Source organism: Penaeus japonicus, unplaced genomic scaffold, assembly GCF_977035675.1.
Source record: "Penaeus japonicus unplaced genomic scaffold, GWHDUDI00000001_assembly GWHDUDI00000032, whole genome shotgun sequence".
Taxonomy (NCBI): domain Eukaryota; kingdom Metazoa; phylum Arthropoda; class Malacostraca; order Decapoda; family Penaeidae; genus Penaeus; species Penaeus japonicus.
Genome location: NW_028234434.1, coordinates 9,830,645 through 9,853,144, shown reverse-complemented (window position 1 = coordinate 9,853,144; position 22,500 = coordinate 9,830,645). Strand labels below are relative to the sequence as shown.

Here is a 22,500-nt window from a genome sequence, read left to right as displayed (position 1 = left end):
TTGCCATGCCATTCTACCTTCCATGCCACTCTTTGCCATGTCATTCTACCTTCCATGCCACTCTTTGCCATGCCATTCTACCTTCCATGCCACTCTTTGCCATGCCATTCTACCTTCCATGCCACTCTTTGCCATGTCATTCTACCTTCCATGCCACTCTTTGCCATGCCATTCTACCTCAGCCAACTGCTTTGCCATGTCATTCTAACCTTCCAGCCACTCTGTAGAGCCATGTCATTTCCTACCTTCCATGCCACTCTTTGCCATGCCATTCTAACCTTCATGTGGCTCCCATGGGGTGGGGGGTGGCAGGGGCCATGGATGCGCAAACTCTTTGGCCATGGCCATTCAAACCATTCTACTACTACCGATACGATTGTCGTAAAGTGCGAAGAACAATGACGATTTCGTAATACTTAAAATTTTTGTTCACTCGCCATCGTCAACCATCCCCCAAATGAACGAAGGACGTGACTATCGTTAAAATAATATTTCGCAAAAGGCGTCTGGACAATGTGAAAACAATGCGAGTCAGGATGCGACAATGCAAAGGTGACGGCGAAGAGGGTTACGATTGATAATAGTAAAGCATAATCATGACACCTTTTCCTCTTTAGTCCAATTGTATAATACTCTTTTTCGTACTTCAAACCCGTTAAAATAACAATTATTCCTTCTTGTTTGAAAACTGTTTGAAACTGTTTCTCTGAGTACGGTGTACGGGCCAATTTTTGCTATCACCGTAACTGAATGCATGTCATTATTTGTTCTTTTTCATATTCTAGGTGGTTACCTCTACTTAATTTCCTAAATGGTTGTTATTCATGCTAGATATAGAAAAAAACAGTGAAGATACATGTGAACAAAGAATCACCAAAAATCATATATTCTTTTCGAGTGCGGTCACAATATATTTCTTTTTCGTTTCAGGAAAAGGATCTACAGCATCCAAAACCTCCGACGTTTCGACAGAGTAAGAAATCACAGTATCTGTGATGACACGAGTAAGCTTAAAGCCCGGGACCAGTTTCGCAAGCGGAACATTAACTCCGTGAGACCGTATCTTTCGTAATGGAGACGAAAGCAACTTGCGGTCGGAAACCTATCTTATATACTTGCGTAGGCCTAACCGTTCTCTATTTCTTGCAGATGCATTTGCAAGACTCTCCCAACCGGTTGCTAAAGTTAAGACCCAATTTAGAATTAGCAAAGCAAACGGTAAACGAGCTCCAACCAAAAAACGAATCGGCGTCTGAAATTCTGATTAGTGCTTTTAGTGACATCTTAAAAATCAGTAGTGTAACTCGAAACAGCCAATTATCAGTAGAAAGGCTACCGCTCCTTAAAGTGGAAGAAGATATAGTTCTTTCGCCAACCGACACGTCCACGAAAACCAGTTTTCAGACTGACCGTAGAAATGTCGCACCCGTACTTGAACAGGCAACGGCCGAGTATGCCGAGCGCCCCCTCCTCACCTCTCTTCATCCGGCAGTTTCCGATCAGACTCAGCCAATCATCCGCTCACCCACCAGTTCCCAACCCATTCATGCAACCGAAGCCCATGCAGATGAAACCCATGTTTCCGCCAACCAGACACCCTCTCCCGGAACCCAAGATCGAGCCTCTGCTTCCAACACTTCAAGAACAGAGCCCCGCGCCCTCATCCCAAGCCCGGGTGGCGACGAGGCAAGCACCCTCATCCCAGACGCCCCCACAAGGGAGCCCCCAAAGTCTCCCTCCCGCCAAAAGCCCCTCCTTTCCACTCTCTCCCCGCCTCGGACCAGCGCCTCTCCAGCCCGACGTCTTCTACCCAGCGCCTCTACCTCGATCGCCCTTGAGAGCCGCCGTAACGGAATCCCAAGTGAGACTCCCGACCCCAGCGTGGCTCAGAGACACGACACGCACGTCAATGCCTCCTCGTCTAATTCCTCTGTCCAGAAGGTCGCACTTCCCTCTCCGAAAGCCCGTGTCCCACCCACAACAGCCCCGCCCATCTCCAACGCCTCGCAGACTGTAAAAAATAAAGCATGCGAAAGGCCTTGGGTGACGCTTTTCATGGCCGGGCGTCTCGGGAACCAGATCTGTGAATATGCGCATCTGATGATGATGCAGATTGAATATGGCGCTCAGGTAGGTGGCGCTCCTGCGGACCAGTGTTGCATTACACAGCTATCATTATCTATAGAGATTTCCTCCGTATTTCCTAGAGATAGAAATAAGAGAGAAAGGGAGAGAGTGAGTGAGTGAATGAGGGAGTGGGTGAGTGAATGAGGGAGTGAAAAAGAGAGATATAGATAGAGAGAGAGAGAGAGAGAGAGAAAGAGGGAGAGAGAGAGAGAGAGAGAGAGAGAGAGAGAAAGAGAGAGGGAGAGATAGGCAGACAGACAGACTAAGAGCGAAAGAAATGGAGAAGAAGAAGAAGAAAAAAAAAGACCATTAACCATTTAGTGGAGTTAGCTTCCCAAATTTCAAGGAAGTTAGTCCTGAAGAGGAAACTTATCCTCACTTTGTTCACAATAATTATTGACGCATATATCTTTCAGATACACTATATATATATATATATAATATCCTATAATATATATAATATATAATATATTATATATATATTAGATATATTATATATATGATCTAGATAATATTAATACTATCAGGATATTAAAAATATATATGTTAATAAATAAACTTATAGTGAAATATATAAAAATATATCATATGATATTGATGGTTATGTGTGGTGTGTGTGGTGTGTGTGTGTGAATGTATATAGTTGTGTGTATTATATGTTGTATACATTATATGTACATATATATATATATATATATATATATATATATATATATATAGATATATAAATATATATAATATATGTGTGTGTGTGGTGTGTGTGTGTGTGTGTGGTTGTTGTGGTGCGTGTGTGTGTGTGGTATATATATATAAATATATTATATATAAATATATATCATATATATATATACTCTATATTAAGATTATATATATAGGATATATATATAAATGTATGTAGATATATACATATATATTATATATATATTTATATAAATACAATATAAATATATATATATATATAATAAATATATATATATACGTATATATATATAAATATATAAATAAATATACGTAGTATAAACGTAAAATGCATATATATAGAGTATATATGTTGTGTGTGTGAGTTGTGTGTGTGTACACACGCCGCACATTTTATACATATAACAATATATAATATATATATATATATATATATATTATATATATATATATATATATAACTGCACTATATATATATATATATATATATTATATAAAAGGATAAAAAATATATATATATATGTATATATATATATTCTACAGTGTGTGTGTGTGTGTGTGTGTGTGTGTTGTGTGTGTGTGTGTGTGTTATATATATATATATATATATATATATATATATATATATATATATATATATATATATATATATGTATATATAATTGTACGTATATATAAATTAATTGTTCGGATTTTATTGTCTTCCAAGTGAATGGCCGATTAACAAACAATGGGGACTAACAGAGATTTGCGACTTGAGAATTTGGTCATGGAATTAATGTGCACAAGGACTACAGAGATCCATCTTTGTTTACTAATGAATCATAGCCTTTACGGGTGTAATTCTTTTTTTTTTACGTTTGTAATGTGAATGTATTAATGGACCTTTGTCCTGATTTTCACCCGCTGTCAAAGTACATAGGTAGTACGATAGATCTTGGATAGTGCATAGACATATAAGATACGCATAGCTCACTCAGATAGGAGATAACGGATTTTTTCCCCAAATAGGAGATAGCCCATTGTTTTTTTTTATTTCTGAATCCAATTTTCTATCAATGTACAAGGATAATTCATCCCATGTTTGTGGAAATATTCGTTTCTGTTAACTGAGAACCGCTTTACTTACTATTGCAGTCTACGCTTGCTGGATATACGTATGTCGCATTAAACATATTTTCCTGAGGGGGTTAAACAAAGGGGCTGCAGTTTTGTTCTGACCACTAAAACGTCTATTTGCAGGTATACTTGATGCCACCTATGTACATTAAGCTACATAGACCGTTTCCAAATATTTCCATTAAGGTGAAGCCTAATGAATGCAATGTAAGACTTTCCCCAAATTTGTTGTTAAGCCTCCTTTCTTACTGATGATGTTGATTTGAAATTATAAAGGATATAGCATGTGTTATATTTTTTTCTTGATATCGTTATATCATCCTTTCAGCAATTTTAACCATTAGTATCAAAAGCTTTTTACTTTTTGACGTACATTTGTCTTGTTGACACGTGTTTCGCATTCTCCAAAATCACAGCCTTCTACTTCCACTAACTTGATCCTTCTTTCAAACTGCGTTCCAGGCTACTAAGCCTAAAACCTTCAGCTGGGACAAACTGGACGCGAAGCTGCGGGCAGAAGGAAGCTTGAACACTTCGGCCGCCATCGTGGGATACCCGTGCGATATGGGGAGACTCTGGAAATACAGAGCCACGTGGAAGAAGGAATTCGCCTTTTCCGACTCCATCCGCCAGAAGAATCAGCAGAGGATGAACAAAGTCCTCCAGGTGTGGCGGCAACGGCAAGGAAATTCGACGAACCAAAATGGAGGCGAAGTGAACCCCGTAGTAGTCGGTGTCCACGTTCGGCGGACAGACTACATCAAGTACATCGCCAGAAAGACCGGCGGCGGGGCTCCTCCAGGACTCAAGTATTATAATAACGCTTTTGAATACTACAGGAAGAAGTGAGTTTATCTTCTGTTAGATTTTATTTAACTCCATTACTTGTGTTTGATTGTTCTGTAAGGAAATAGGAAAAGAAACAGCGTATTTTGGTGGGCTAACTGCATTAACACATCTCGATGTATTCTAAAGAGCAGCTCTGTAGACTGAAGAACGTGTAATTTTCAAAACTTTGCCTTTCTTGTTCGTACAGTAGAATATTCGAAGTGTGAAATGCGCCATTATGCCGAAATACCTTTTAAATTACTTACGATATTATTCTTGGAATAGAGTTTGATTACTTATCAGGCTTTATTATCTTATTTTCCATCAACAATACTCACATCACATACTAACAATACCCTCCACCATAAACTTTCCGCATGAGCTTTATTCACCCAGACTAACATTCCCTCGACATGCCCAAAGCTGATCATTACACCCCCTCCCCCAAGGTTCGGTCTCGTGGCCTTCGTAGTCTCCAGCGACGACCGCGCTTGGTGTCGCGCTCACCTGCAGAAGACGCACCGAGACGTCGTCGTGTCACCCATGGGAACCTTCGAGGAGGATCTTGGACTCCTGGCAAGTACAGCCCATGTTGTGACGTCAGTGGGCACCTTCGGGATGTGGGCGGGACTTCTGGCCCAAGGAAGCTTGACCTATCCATCCAAAGTTGGGAAAAAAATGGAGTATTTCCTGACGACAAGCCTCAACCAGCTGCACTCTCCTGATCTCATTCCCATATTGCAAAAGTAGTGGCTTTGATATTGCGGGAGTTGAACGTCAAACTCCTTGGCTTATCAGGGCGAGATAGGACGCTGTGAGTCCAGATGGGTGTCCGGACTCGCGATCTGCCCTGAGAGATATTTTTTTATCTCTATTGTTGTTATTAAGTATCCCGTTTTTAGATTTTATTCAGTATATTTTCGATTATTTTATTTGTCGATTTACTTGTTATTCTAGTTTTAGCGTTTTAATGATATGCATTCATATGTGTAATTATAATTAGGTGTTATTCTTTTCCTTCTGTTCAGAGATATTATCCGGATATTCTTTTATATTCATCTTTATAGCTACTGTGTTTTACGGTTTTATTTTCCAAATATTTTAATGTATAATGTCCTTTTCATTACACATTGTGACACTGATCATATCGCGTTTTAATATTATTTTTCTCATCTCATGGGTATCTATGTATGTTGATGTATTTTACTATTTTTTATTTAAAGTGTTTAATTCATCCTTTTTCTTATTTTATTCATGGAATTACGTGTTTGATTTATTACTGTTATATTTTTTTTTACTTTTGTAGTTTATCTCAGAACTGCATCCTGTGACGTCACTACAAAGAACATAAACCATCGCCCCGAAAACCATAAAAAGGGCCTACTGAACCTTTAGGATGTAAGGTTGCGTGATCGTGTTGCTCTGGTCCTTCTACAGCGACTTTTGACACCCTGCCGACGCCTTGACATGCCTGACCCTCTGCCAGGAGGTCGGACGAACTCATAAGGGTTACATATGAGTCATTCCTGTTCAGCCCTAACCTGCAAAGACCGCCGGGTTTCCGATGTGCCTTCCCGTTTTTTATAGCACTGCCGTCATTACCTCATCCTGTCATACAATTGGTACCTGTTAGACTTGATTCCTTGCCCCTTCGTTTTTTCGTCACGTTATGATTTAACCGTATGAGCTATGACATCAGACTAACTACTGGAGAGTCCATCTCCAGACGATCTTTACCACCACTGAGGTTGCTGTGAATCACTACATGAAAATCCATAAGATAAGAGTAGTGGTTGCTAAACAGGAACATCCTTCTTATCTCACAATGTCCAAAGAAAAAAAGAAATGCACATTCTGGCAAAAGAAAAACGATGGAGTGTGATAACATTCCCCAGGAGGTGTCAGCCAAAAAGTGTTGATATTAGCAAGCCAAAAGAGATTAGGATCAGCAAGGTCTGATACACCAAAGGAAGCACAGAAGCATCTGAATTGTGATCAATGCCCTGGTTCCAACTTGTCATTGACGGGTCCTACTCTACACGAAATGACGTACTCAGAGAAAAATGCTAACAATCAAAAGAGATAAATCAGAACTACAGTTTATCAAAACGGAATAAAACACCCCTACATATGCAACAAGCACAAACTCTACAGAAATAAGGATACTTTGATCATTCTCAGTCGTTCCCACCCCATCCAGCTCTGGTAATTACATTAATCCCCCAGTCATTCCCCTACAAATACCAACGCAGTTTCGCTGCATCTTCTACACACAGACACAAGAGGTAGAACTTGAACACCAAAAGACTGAACCTTTACACCTGTTACATGTAAAGAGATATGGGCCGGCCTTTTCGTCTACGGAAACAGGAACACCCAGAGGCGCTGAGGAGAGCTTCGCCACCCACGCACTCTAAAACCCAACCGAACGTCGACTCGGACCACTTACCGGACACCCTTAACGAACCTCGATAAAATGTTATTTCCGTACAAACAGACTAATAGCCATTCAAATCAGAGTTCAACATTTGAAACTTTATAGTCAATCAGAACAAGTAGATGAACAATGGAATTCCATCTTTATATCAACCACAAGCCTAGGTCGCAATATAAAATCTTCCAATCATTTCATTATAAATCACTGAACCAAGTAGTCAAATCAGTAAAATTAACTCGGATTCGAATGGGAATTTTGTTAGAAAATATAATGACTTGACAGTAGTAACTTCCCTATTTCGTACCCCCCTTAGGGACAGACACAACCCTCTTTTTCGTAAATGACAATAATCATTCGACATCAACTTAGAGGGTAGAAACAGCCCTAGGACCAATTATTCTCATGGATAGGCTTGATACTGGTCAACACATGCGAACTCCGGGCACCCATCTTTCATGAGGAGGTAAAATCAGCCATAATGAGGACTCCTCAGTTAATTCCAGGTTCCTCACAACTTAACAACCTGACATCCTGATCACATTACCTTTTTTATAAACCTTTAGCACGCCTCACTTTCTTCAGTGAATTTAACATTCGTTTCAAAACTGCTCCCGTGACCGTCGTACCTAAGCCACAAAAGACCTGCCTGACCTTAAAAACTACCGCCCTATTAGCCTATATGAGAATTTCTAAAGATAATAAACTTTCTGCTGCGTATGCCATTCTCTCCAGAAAATAATTCGTTTTTTTTTTACTTCCATCGCTCGACAAACGACGCACTTAACGCACTTATCACCAAAACCGAACTAATGTAAAAATGACGACAGAATGTGAATCGAGCCTTTGACGTGCTGCCTTAAAATACAAAATAAACAGTAAATTTAATTTCCCCCCTGTTATTCAAAAGCTTCACTTCTCTTCTTGGATAACCACAGACGTAAATACAAAGTTTTAAAGAAAGTATCAATCACTATCTTCATGCATACGGGAGGCGGCATTCTCAATTCAACATTGCGACTCACTAACAACACTCTACGCCGACGATTGTACACACACTCTCTAGCTTTGTCTGATGTATTGACGAATTCAATGTTGTCTCGAGGTGAGAGCACGAGTGATGTTTCAAAATGAACCCGACGAAAAGAATAGTTTTTTTCTCAACATTCGCAAAGACCCCAGTTAGTTAAACAGCTCCGACGGACCACAAACACCTCTCCAAGTGACATAATCATATACAACCCTCGGTTTGATGTTACCTCTATTTTCATTGCTTCATTCATTCAAAAGCCGCACTAGCCAGACAAACTGTACAGCTTAAAGATTCTTATATAAACATCCCCACATGAAGCTTCATCTCCCCACGCCTCTTCTTTAGCACACCTTTTCACGGACTCTCTCTGCTCACACCATCAGGAAATTTCAGGTCATCCAGAATAAAACACTATATTGAGACCATGCTATAAAGTTGGATAGCTGTTACCACCCAACCTTCTTGAGGAAGCTGTTGTGCTTCCTCTGAACCTTGTTTGGCGAGGACTGGTCTATTGACTACGTTTTTGGCTTCCGACCCGCCGTCATAATCGCATTTCCTCTTCTTCATTTTTTCTTCTTCTTTTTCTTTTAAAACTTTTTAATGTTTGTTTGCGTTTATTATTCCGTTGTCTTTTTCTTTAAACTTTATTCGCTTTATGTTCTAATATCCTGATTTCAAATATTTCCCCCTTCATCTAATTTCACCGGTCGCAGTCTTCCTCAGGTTTGGTTCAGTTCAGTTCAGAGAGATTTTTGTAATACTTCACTCGGCTTAGAAGGTACAGTCATTTCTTTCAGCTATCTAAAGCTGAAACATCTGATCATCACCACTAAAACTTAATGAGGTGACCACCAGGGAAAGCTTAACAAGATAACCATGTGTTTAGCGATTCCGTGGTTCCCATAAGCCGACGAAAGGATATCTTTTCCACCCTGGTAGGGAAGTTATATGGTTCAGGTGAAGCTATCCTTCATAAATCTCACAGAACTGAGTGGAAATTTGTCCTTCCGCAACTCCAGCCGAGTTTTATTCTACAGAAAAAAAACAGTGGATGTTAGCTAGAGAGAGCCCCCCCCCTAAAGCCCTAGCACAGACAGCCCCCCCCCCCCCTCCCCTAGCAGCCCCCCCCCCCCCCAGCCCCCCACTAGAGAAGCGCCCCCCCCCAGAGCCCCCCCCCCCCCCTGTAGGCCCCCTTAGCCCCCCCCCCCGACAGCCCCCCCAGCCAGCCAAGCCCCCAGCCCCCAGCTGCCCCCCCCCCCCCCCTCCCCGTTAGCCCCCCCCCCCCTTACCCCCCCCCCCCCCCCCCCCAGGCCCCCCCCCCTTCCCCCCCCCGTAGCCAATCCCCCCCCCCAGCCCACCCCCCCCCCCCCCCCCAGCGCCAGCGCCAGCGCCCACCACACACACCTCTTATTTCCCCTCTTTGACTCCATCGTTGTTCTTGAGGAAGCATCAGAAGCCACGGACGAGGAATCAGTGCCCGGTGGTAATCCAGACGGCGGCCCGTGGCTGCTTAATTCAATACCATGTTTAAGTAAATTTACAGTTTACTTGAAAATTAAGTCTGTCGCTCCGAATGGCGCTCGCAATTAAGATGTTTCTCGGTGGAGCTTGAAATCCGTTGGATGTGTGTGCAAGGGAGACGCGCGCTATCAGCCGAGGACGGAGGCCGGATGTGGGTGAATGGCGCTGGATATCCCTGGGCGCGTTGATGTAGGCGCGGTCAGTGTGTGCTTAAATATCCACTATGACGTGACTTCACCGCATTAATTTTAAAAAAAAGGGGGGAAAAAATTCCCCAAAAAATTTTTTTTTTTTTTTTTTTTTGTTTGTGGGGTGTGTGTGTTTTTGTTTTTTTTTTTTTTTTTTTTTTTTTTTGTGTGTGTGTGTGTGTTTAATGTTTTTTTTTAAAATAAAAAATTTTTAAAAAAAAAATTTTTTTTTGGGTTTTTTAAAAATTTTTTTTTTTTAAAAAAAATTTTTTTAAAAATTTTAAAAATTTAAAAAAAAAGGGTTTAAAAAAAAAAATTTTAAAAAATTTTTTTTTTTAAAAATAATTTTGGGGTTTTTAAAAAAAAATTTTTTTGGGAAAATTTTTTTTTTTTTTTTTAAAAATTTTTAAAAAATTTTTTTTTTTTAATTTTTTTTAAAAAATTTATTTTTAAAATTTTTTTTTTTATTTTAAATTTTTTTTTTAAAAAATAAAATTTTTTTAAAATTTTTTTAAAAAAATTTTTTTTTTAATTTTTTTTTTTTTTTAAAAAATTTTTTTTTTTTTTATTAAATTTTAAAATTTTCTTTAAAAAAAAAATTTTTTTTTTTTTTTTTTAAAAAATTTTTTTTAAAATTTTTTTTTTTTTTAATTTTTTATATTTTTTAAAAAAAAAAAAATTTTTAAAAAATAATTTTTTTAAAAAAAAAATTTTTTTTTTTTAAAATTTATAAATTAAATTTTATAAAATCATTATCCTTCCCCATCCATCCCTTCTCCACATCTTTTTTTTTTCAATCTGCACGATTTATTCCTTTTAGGCAAATAAACACTTAATTCACTTTAGTTATAGACCCGACCATTGGTTGTGCCGAGCTTCACTTCAGACACTGACTGGCCTTGGTTATATTAGCTGGAAGGTGTCTCTTGTTTCTTATATTATTCATTTTAGTATTGCTTTGTTTTAGGGCTATTCGAAACACCATCCGTGTTGCTTGGTCCAATCTGCTCCTGTTGAAAGAAAAATCCTTATACTTTTAAATTCCTTTAAATGTTTGTTTCGTCTAAGTTATTTTGTTTAATGTTGTATCACAGAATTGTATGTAATGTCTTCTCCCTCGAGGATACACTTTTTCTGGGTAATTCTGATAGGTGTTTACCTTATAATATTTATAAATTATTTGTGACTCGTTTTCCTGTTGGGGAATTACCAGTGTGTGGAGATCGATGCCCCGTCCTTACCTTGCAGTGCCTTCGATCTGTTGCTCACCAGTTCTTGAATATTTCGTTCTTCCCTGGAGTTCTTGGGAGATAGATTGTACTTACACATAAAGGTAATGATTAATTCTATATCTTTCTTAATCAATATTTATTTTAATATTGTATTGCCGTAGCGTAGTATATATGTAAGTCGATTTTAAACGCTTAGTTGTAAGAGGAAGGAAGGTCGTATATTAAACGGCGATATAAAATTTGTATATAGGCTACTTTTACTTGTACATTAATAAGAATCTCGCCCTTATCATGAATTGGAAATTCTGTGGAAGGAGTTGATTGTGTATTTGTTGTTAAAGCTCCTGTCCAGCGAGGCATTACGAGTGCTTATAAATGGTGAAGGGTTTTTATCGGTGTGTAGTTATACCATTATTGATAACTGTCGTAAGTAACTGCACAATGTATATTTTCTTAAATAAAATGACCAAGCATTTAGACTATCAGTACAACTGACATCTTTCGTAGCAATAAAGCAATTATCGTAATAAGGATTACCTATATTATGTATATTATCTGATATTCACCAACCTGCATCTCTTTTTATTCCTTAAGAGGGTGAAACCGATAAAGTGAATAAAAAAAAAAAAAAAAAAAAGCATAAATCTGACAGGTCAGTGCATCTCATGACTAGAAATTATGTGCGGTCACATACCCTGAATCCTGACAGCAGTAATCAGAGTCCAACCCATAACAACGTGGCTTCAAGATTGCGTCATGCTTCTGAGTCAGCTGGGTTGCACTGACGTGGACGATACATCCTCTTTCATTGACATTAACACCATATATATTACATGCACTGACCACTATGGTTTTGATTAAGCTTATTTATGTTTTAATTTACTCAGATAGCTCCACAACTGTTTTGTCACCAAGGATTCAATTACCAATTACTTCATCTATTAACCGAATGTCTTGAATTTTCATGTAGGAAGAAAGAAAGAAAGAAAGAAAAATTATATATATATATTATTGATGTTGATCTTAATATGAAACTAATTGTAATCAATAACTTGATACAAAATAATAGTTTTTTAAAGTAATAATCATGTCAAAACAATGATGATGGTAAAAATACAAAATTTACCCACAAAATTCAAGGAATGGGATGAGGTCAGCTAGGCTTTGCAATTGACTGCTTGTGAGGCCATCTATGTGTAAAAAAAAGAAATATAACAAAATCATATTGGAAACTAGACAGTGTATGTTCCTGACACAATAGAGTTAATTCAAAAACACAATTCTAGGCAAAGTAAACAAGCATCCATCACGCACTAATGCCTCAAGAGCATTAAAGTGAGCCACAGAAATCTTTGGAATATACTACAGTAATACAAATGTAGAATGACTGATACTTAAGTTTCAGAGCTATTAGCAATAAAGTGAAGAAAGTCTGGCAGAAGCCACCAAACGTGTTGTCTGTTTTCGAGAGGTATATGAATAAAAAACACATTGGACTAGGCATTGTATTACAAAAATAAAACAAACTTCAGCACCTATTCATTTCAAAGAGAGCATACACGCACTTTAATGAGAATTACAAACCAGTAAAGTCCCACACTGATCAACAATTTTTTTTAATAGTATATAGTTTACCATGTTACAAAACTGTGTAAAGATAATATAAAAATAATGAAAACAAATAAAAATAACAATGATACTTATGATCAATGCTGATACCTATAAAGATAAAGATTATTATTGATAAACTAATGAAAAACACATTAATGATAATTTTCTTACATTGTTTCATATAATTATATTATCCTTGTATGAATCATATCTTTATATACTATAACTGTCAGTCATATTTAGTGATCCCTATCACTGTTTTTGTAACTTGAATTGTATCTCACTAAAGATATAATCCACTGGCAATTATAATCATAATGAGCATAATAACACAAACATTAAATCATAATAACAATAATAGTCATGGGCAAACTCATAGCCATAATAACGTGAAAGTAAATTAACGTCAGTGATAATGGCAATCTTTATATCATTTACTTAAGATTCCAAATATACTGTTAACAACAATAACAATAATGATACTGATGATAATACACAAAAATGATAATAATAATATCCATAGTAAATATCCCAATAATAATAATAGCAGCAAGAATACCAACAAAAAAATAATAATCATGATAATTATAATTATAATTTCATCATCATTACTATCACTATTGTAACAATAAAAACATGAAAATGCTGTTGTATTACAATTAGTATATCATTATAATTAGTATTATGAGCACTGTTACTATTATCATTATTATGAATACAAATTCAGTCACCATTATTTTTAGTGTAATATACCAGTAATCACTTGTATTTATTGGCATCATCAGCACTACTCTAATTTCTATCATCACCATAAATAATTCATTTTTCTGATTATCATTATCAATATTGTAATTTCTTCAAGTCATTATAAACTGAATCAAGATAATTCCCACAATCAATACTATTATTAACATCATTAACATGATCATAGTCATCACCAGCTAAATAATAACCCCTTCTTTCATGTACTTTTCTCTCAACATGCCTAAAACCCAACAATCTTAGGGTATTTCTTTTACCTTTTGATGACAAGTCTTCTCAATTCTTTCCAAAACCATTGTATTCTACCTTTTCAAAGTTGCTGTTAGCTGCAGTAGAGCTACAGGTGACATGGCAAAATCACTTCCTTGATTAAACACTGCACCACTTCTAAGAAGCTGGTGTTACACAGAAGACTAGCCATAAAATGTGATATTAGGAAATTGTGTAGCCTTTCAATAGATGGAGGATAAACACAAAATATTGGATGCCCAAAAAATTGAAATATGATGAGCAAAGATGAAAAAAAAAAAGTAGCAATGAGGTTCCAGCTATTCAAGAAATTTGTCAAATTCTTTAATATTCTGTAAAAATGGGCCCAAAAAAAATGTATATAGTATCAAAAATTATATCTCCAACACTGAGCTACACAGAAATCACCAAATATACTCAAGAATTTTCAGAAATACAGTCCTCCTCATTCTACAAGATAGTGCAACTGCTTCCAAGAATCAGCTGCCAACGAGCAAGTTCAGATATACACATATAAAATTACAAACAGTAGGTACTCTTTTTATCTCTCAGTCAGTTCATTCCCAAAAGCATAGCTGAAAATGTGCTAATTCCAGTGGAAACCAAAGACAGATTTTTCAGTTTATTGATGGGAATCCTGTCCTTTAAATCAATTCTCATCAGCTTTTCCACTTGTAAAATTAAGAAAATTCAAAACAAAACAGAAACCACACAAAAATGTCTATATGTAGAGGCAAGGATGATAGAACCAACCAACCATATTCATATTATGATGATTAAGCCACAAACTAAGGTAAATAAAAGAGGTAAGGAACGCTAAAGAACAGTAGATGAGGTACAGTAGGTGAGGTAAAGCATGCTAAGCCAAAGTAAGGTACAGCAAGACAAGGCAGGGAAAAGTAAGACAAAGCAAGGTAAGGAAAAACAAGGTCAGGTACAATACTAATCTACAGTCCCGTAAGATACAGTATGGTAAAATTAGACACAAAAGAGGCAAATTTGAAAAATACACAGCAACAAATGACTGCAAAAACAGTGACTGACTACAGAAAATGGCAGTCGTTTGAAGGCTGAAGAATGCTTTACAGGTATGAGCATAATCTAACAGGAAACTTAAAAAGGGTTGTATGATTCCTTAACCAACAGCAGATAAATTGGCCATCAAGAAGTTGACTCTACATTCTTTTCATGTAGCATAGTAAGAGACCCATATACATAACTATCAGGATAAAAAAAAAAGGATATGTTGATAGCAATACTTCATACTAGTGTTAATATTTTAACACATTAAAGCTGCTATTGATATCAATAACACTCACTTGTAGCTTGCCATTAATACAAACATTGCTAATTCAATAATAATCAAACATGGAAAAGAGTGAAATAAGTTCAATGATAATCACAATAATCACTATAACTGATTGGCTGTTCACCTGATGAAGATAAAAAGAATAAAAAAAAGGTATAATATTGATAATGACTTTGAGTATTCAAATAAAAACAATAATTGTTGATGATGGTGATAGTGATGATGATGATGGTGATGGTGATGGTGATGATGATGATGATGATGATGATGATGATGATGATGATGATGATGATGATGATGATGATGATGATGATGATGATGATGATGATGATGATGATGATGATGATGATGATGATGATGATGATGATGATGATGATAATAATGATAACATTAAACATTATACTGATGATGATGATGAAAAAAAAAGGCAATAATAATAATAATAATAATAATAATAATAATAATAATAATAATAATAATAATAATAATAATAATAATAATAATAATCAAAACAAAAGACTAAAAAATAAATGTAATTATAACATTAACTCTAGGAAGAAATCATTTTCACCAACAAAATCCAAATTACTGTAAGATCAATCCAAATTGAAATTGAATTCCTTCTTACACTGAAGACTCATTGCGATGTCGTAAAAAAAAAAAAAAAAAAAGGAAATTTGATACAATGGTCCCGAACCTATCACCAGCTCTGGGTAGTTTTTACAACCTCCGGAAAGTTAGGAATTCCACTGGCCTACAAATATACTTGCCATAAGACTGTAAAACATGATTTGGCATCTTGCAGTTGAAATAGTATGCCATTATCTAAACAAAAAGACTGCTCTAAAATTCTCTTATAACGGATCCATATAACAATGTGACTGTATATCACTTGATAAGTAACAAGAAAAAGACCTTGTTTTCCATTTCAGCTTTTACAACTAAAACCAAAAATTGAAAAAATCAGTTTCCCAAAATTATCTCAAGAGCAAATCCACAAACTTCAAACAGTCCTTTAACTTTGACAACCTGACAGATGAAGGTTCCTCAAGCATGGCACTGGAAGTACATCTCCTTCCAGGGTATGCCATAGACCTTGACAACCAGGATGAGCTGACCAGAAAAAGCCACCAGAAAGCATCAGTGTTGCCAAAAAACATACAATCACTGATTGCTTTACACTTTGCAAATGCAAGAAGACTCAGTATCAATGCTCTTTTAATGTTCACTTTCAAGCTAAAACTGCAACATACCCTAAAGCAAAACACTGGATTATTAATTTCAAAAGTAAATATTCTAAAAACTTCTCCAAACACTGTAATAACGACACTAAACAATCCAGAAACAACTTTTCTGTAGTGTTTTGAGTGTATTATGCTAAAATAGTATATACTGAACCTTTATCCTTTACAAACACAACTATTTTGCCAAGCAAACTTTTCCTTTAATACTATGAAAACATGCAAAATGGTAAAAAAAATGCACCAATGAAAATGTATATACAAGCAGCATTCTTGGCTAAATACACTGGTACTATATAAACCTCTCAGAACTCTCACATAATGGCACTGTGCGAAGCAATACAAAAAGCATCTTATTCTTTTACCTATACACTCGGCTTGCAAATTTCTAGTCTATACAGTATACACATTTTAAATTCTCCTTTAATTTGATTATAATATTTAATTAGAACAAAAACAAAACAAAACAAAAAAAATTGAGCACCCTACTCAAGAAACTATAAATCTATACTGACCTTTTAACTGATTACTGCCATTTGCTCTTGCATGTTTTCTCTGCTTCGCAAAATGGGATGTGAACAAGGTATTCAAACTAAATTCACAGTCTCTTTAATAATAGATGCATCTATAATTTCTGGCATATCTATAAAATCTGTGAGAGCACCACAGATATCAAGTTGTTCACTTCCTCAATATTAATTATTATAAGGCCATCAAATCCTGTATATATTGTCCTACTGACATCATAACCTGCAATACTACTAACATACAAAAACAACCTAGAAAAAATCCCATTAAAAAAAAAGACGTAAATTTTGTCCTATAAAAGAAATCTCAAAACTGCTTTGACTAAAAGCCCAAATAACTTTCATAATAAATCAGGCGATATTCATCTTTTCTTGCTTTTAGCCTCCTGCACATGTCTCTATCACAGTAAAAATTAAGCATATTAGTATGCAATCCCATACTGGCAGAACACATCACAATTCTGACATAGTTTCCCAGATAAATTATAGCATTTCATTAACAGATGTTAACTCACATGAAATGCATTTTAAATTAAGTCAAACTATAATTCTATTCTTTATAATAATCTGGTATTGCCATGGATGCCAAACCTGCAATGAGAAAAATTTAGACCTGAGCAAGAGTAGATATTACTTCCTAAAATACTTGGAAAATAAACTTGTTTACAGGCAATCTTTGCATTTCATAAAAGAAATGCTACATACAGAAATACTGTTTTTTCCAAGCTGCCTGCACATTCCTTCACATACCTGAAAAACTTTGAAGAAATGCTAGAAAACATAATCAAAACAATGCAAGCAATGCAAGATGGAACTTAATCTCTATGGTCATTCAAGTCATTTGGCCTTCAATGAAACAATGATACTCAGAATGAGATTCAAAATTAATTATCCAAATTATAGTCCAAAAATAATACACAAGCAACACCTATAGCTCTTCAACACACATGCTTATGATACTTTATCATGCATCACACAATAATATTCAAAAGCTGTTTTGCTTGGAAATTCCCTTTCGTAAGTGTAACTCCCATACAAAAGATTGCAAAAAAAGAGTCATGGATGTCAGTTTGAGTTCCAGAACTTTTCCTTCCTTGCTACCATATATCTGCAAAAGCCATTTCACAAAAATTCTAAACCCACAACGAAGTACCTCCACTTACCCAAATTTTGGGGTAAGAACAAGTAAAAAAGAATACAGTCTTCTATTTTTTTAAAAATTAAGAATCAGAATGAATCACTGCATAAATGAATAATTACCTGCTCTGCCAAAAGGCTCATGTTTACAACTAAACTTCAAAAATATTGGTCCTATTAACAGTACACATAACGTATCTGTTGAAAATGTTCCTCTTAAGCATGACAATGAGTCATTAAAACCTGAGTACATGCATCAGTAATTAACAGCACTACTATCTCAAACTACAACATTTTACATTTTTCCTTTACTCTTCTGATAGTCTGAGTAAACAACCTGATTCATATGTGTAGATTTTACATGGTCTGAAACCAACAGCTTTTGATTGTCTACAATAAATAACTTTATTATCATAATTAAAGAGAGAGAGAGACAACTGATTTGAAGTTGTTCATTTATCAAAATTCATTGGAACTAGTGCCAGGACCATTCACAGTGAACACTTCATCACCAGATCAAATACAAAAGTTTTTTAGCATTCACTTAGAAGTCCCTTGGCAGCAAGATATATAACCCCCAAACTTTTAAAATAAATTCTTCAGAAAATGTAATAAATATCATTTGGCTCTTCAACCCTTTTTTTCCCATCCAAATATGTGTGAGCTTCAAGAACTAAAAAGAAAGTAACAAGAATTTCAATCAGTATTCCCAAATATTCGAAAATACAAAATATTTACTTCATTCATAAAGCACTTTTGGGGATACTAGAATATGTATATATAAAAACAGCAATGCATACTGCATAAGCCAACTAAAATTCAAAAGTACTGGATCATCTCTTATTCTTCCCTGTGACAAGAAGCTGCTCAATAACAACAAGTGTCCCTTTGAAAATTTATGTGAGAGACACTTCCTTTTTAAAAAATTAAGGATGACTATAACAACAATAAAAGTGTCTTCAACCAAATCATGTTACTGTACATTACTTACTGTTTCTCTACATCATATGGAAAGACTCATGGCTGACAAGGCTTTGAAAACTTTGGTGCGTATATTTCACTGTAAAGTTTTTTAAATCTCCATAACTACATTACTGGAACTAAGTTTTAAATAGCAGCACTATTGATGTTTCTATTTGAAAAATAATGCAAATTGATAGTTTGACTGATGATGGGTAAGTTGTTGATTGTCATTCATTTCAGGGGTACAGTCTTACGGGTTTTATAAAAGGCATAAAGCAGTCTTGTATTTTTCACTCACTAATTAAATACATGTTATAAAGCAACATAAACCTTATTTGCTATTTGGAGCCTGCCTCATTTAGTTAACAGTAAAGCTGCAATATATCCCTTACAATCTACTAAATCTCTTACAATATTGATGTTCCAAATAAATTCTTTACTTCTCAGGATTTCCTTAAATCTGTTTCAATATTGGTATATATTACTCTTCTCTGTCCTTTCCATCTTTTTTTTTTCTTTCTCTTCAAGGAAAGATTCACTTTTGCACTGGGATTTTGCACACTCGGTCCTTAATCATAAAAAACGGCACAGAGGAGCCAAAATGTTCAAACTAAATAGATTTCATCACACAGAGAAGATATTATAAACAGTGGGTTTTCAGTATGTAGAAGCACTTTATTTTTCTTACTAAGACTTCTTCATATATTTCATCTGCTTCTACTAGGCTCAACTTTTATGGTTGATATAAAGTAATCTTGCCTACAAACATTTTTAAAAATACAAGCATCTATCTTTCTTACATTCAGCAATGTCAAAAAAGTTTAACAAGGGCAAAAGAGTGTCCTGACCCAGCCCCAATGACCTGCAGATTCCCAGGCACCTGAATCTTTGCAGGGCGTAGGGCATTAGTTGTTGTCCCGTCCCCGCAGTTTCCATGTTCGTTCCAGCCCCAAGTAAAGAGGGACACACCTTCCCCAGGTCCATCGATCATAGCTAGGTTGTGTTCCGAACCACAGGCTACTCCTTTGACACGCTTCTTGAACCTTAAGCAGCTTGGAATATATCTGCCAAAGGGTGAGGTGCATTTAGAAATATGTTTCAAATTACAGTAAAGTCATAATTCAGAATATGTTTCATACTCTTAAATTATTCACAGCTAACTACTCTTCTGGTGCATTGGACAGATAGACCAATTAGATCATTTACTGAACTATCCAAGTTCCCATATTCTGAAAGCTATTTTCCACATCATAAACTATCTTAGCTGATTCTGCTACATATAGACCAATATTCTCAAAAAAAAAAAGTTAACTCACATAACTGAGAATTTTTATTATGTCAAAAGAAATAAAAATTCTCTTACAATTAATAAAAATAAAAATCAGCTAAACAAAATTACTTCATTACGCTGCCTACTGCAATGAAAACTCACAATTGTAATTGGGCCCTTTTTAGGATTTCCATAAAATGAGTCACCATTTCCAGTTAATATTTTTGCTTCTTAATAAATATCAAATCTTTTCCATTCCTCTAGCTCTTTTTCTCTCTCCTTCTTGCCATCTTGCTCTCTCACTCTCACTCTCTCTCACTCTCTCTCTCTCTCTCTCTCTCTCTCTCTCTCTCTCTCTCTCTCTCTCTCTCTCTCTCTCTCTCTCTCTCTCTTCTCTCACTCTCCCTCTCTCTCTCTCACTCTCACTCTCACTCACTCTCACTCTCTCACTCTCTCTCACTCACTCTCACTCTCTCTCTCTCTCACTCTCTCTCTCTCTCTCACTCTCACTCTCACTGTCTCTCTCTCTCTCCCTCTCACTCTCTCTCACTCACTCTCTCTCTCTCTCTCCCCTCTCACTCTCACTCCCTCACACTCCCACTCACTCTCACACTCTCACACTCTCACACTCTCACACTCTCTCTCTCTCTCACACTCTCTCTCTCTCTCACACTCTCACACTCTCTCTCTCACTCACACTCTCACTCTCACTCTCACTCACACTCACACTCTCTCTCTCTCTCACACTCTCACACTCTCTCTCTCTCACACTCTCTCTCTCTCTCTCACTCTCACACTCTCTCTCTCTCACTCTCTCACTCTCTATTTCATCTTGCAACACTTGCTCGTTTGTACCCTCCTCTCTCTTGTGGTTTATGACACACGACTCACGCACTCAACTCAACCCACATCAACTTCTCACCTCATTTCCTCTCCACACTCTCACACTCTCACTCACTCACATCTCTCACAAATCACTCACTCACCCACACTCCCACATCACTCCTCACTCTCTTCCCCACTCACACTTTCACTACCTCACTCACTCTCACTCCACTCTCACATTTCACTCTCCTCACACTCACTCTCCACTCTCTCTCTCACTCACTCTCTCACTCACTCTCTCTCCCTCTCTCTCTTCTCTCACAATCTCCCCTCTCACACTCTCACTCACTCACTCACTCAATCTCACACTCTCATTCACTCACTCTCTCATCACTCACTCACTCACTCACTCACTCTCTCACTCACTCACACACTCACTCACTCTCTCTCTCTCTCACTCTCTCTCACTCACTCACACTCTCACTCCCTCTCACTCTCTCACTCTCACTCACTCACTCACTCACACTCACTCACTCACACTCACTCACTCACTCACTCACACTCACTCACTCACTCACACTCTCTCACTCACTCACACTCTCCCTCTCTCACTCACTCACTCACTCACTCACTCTCACTCACTCACTTCACTCTCACTCACTCACTCACCCATTCCTCACTCACTCACTCACTCACTCACTCATCACTCAACTCACTCACTCTTCACTCACTCACTCATCACTCTCACTCACTCACTCACAATTCACACTCTTCTCTCATTCCCACTCAATTCACTTCTCCTCACTCACTCACTCACTCACTCTTCTCACACTCTTCACCCTCCTCTCCTCACTCTTCCTCACTCACTCACTCACTCACTCACTCACTCACTCTCATTCTCACTCACTCACTCACTCACTCACTCACTCACTCACTCACCCTCACTCTTCACTCTTCCTCTTCCTCTCCCACACTCACTCCTCACTCACTTGCTCACTCCATCACTCACTCACTCACTCACACTCACTCACACATCACTCACTCACACTCACTCACCTCACTCACTCACATCTCACTCTTCTCACTCACTCACCCTCCCACTCACTCACTCACTCACTTCACTCACACTCTCACTTCACTCACTCACTTTCACTCAATCTCACTCACTCTCACTCACTCACTCACTCATTACTCACTCACTACACACTCACTCACTTTCACTCACTCACTCACTCACTCACTCACTCACTCACTCACTCACTCACTCACTCACTCACTCACTCACTCACTCACTCACTCACTCACATGCTCACACTCTTTCTCACTCACTCCCTCCCTTCCTCCCTCCCTCCCTCCCTCCCTCCCTCACTCACTCACTCACTCACTCACTCACTCACTCACTCACTCACTCACTCACATGCT

General features: G+C 37.0%; 3 protein-coding genes across 6 annotated transcripts in view; 1 reads left to right on the top strand and 2 right to left on the bottom strand.

The window, feature by feature from the left end:
- LOC122249172 (uncharacterized) overlaps positions 1-5,989 on the top strand; it is a 15,568-nt gene extending 9,579 nt beyond the window's left edge. For all 4 annotated transcript variants that reach the window (XM_043009826.2, XM_043009825.2, XM_086556319.1 and 1 more), the window contains 4 exons: positions 931-2,130; positions 4,069-4,152; positions 4,408-4,790; positions 5,223-5,989. In XM_043009826.2, coding sequence (XP_042865760.2) covers positions 1,072-2,130; positions 4,069-4,152; positions 4,408-4,790; positions 5,223-5,523 — 1,827 coding nt within the window. In that variant the 5' untranslated portion in view covers positions 931-1,071 and the 3' untranslated portion in view covers positions 5,524-5,989. The remainder of the gene's footprint in view (positions 1-930; positions 2,131-4,068; positions 4,153-4,407; positions 4,791-5,222) is intronic.
- LOC122264353 (uncharacterized) overlaps positions 1-22,500 on the bottom strand; it is a 362,270-nt gene that overhangs the window by 253,108 nt on the left and 86,662 nt on the right. The window lies entirely within an intron of this gene.
- The window catches only part of LOC122249174 (secretion-regulating guanine nucleotide exchange factor), a 14,148-nt gene continuing 9,749 nt past the window's right edge, over positions 18,102-22,500 (bottom strand). The window contains exon 6 of the mRNA XM_086556195.1: positions 18,102-20,085. Within this exon, the coding sequence (XP_086412321.1) occupies positions 19,795-20,085 (291 nt within the window). The 3' untranslated portion in view covers positions 18,102-19,794. The remainder of the gene's footprint in view (positions 20,086-22,500) is intronic.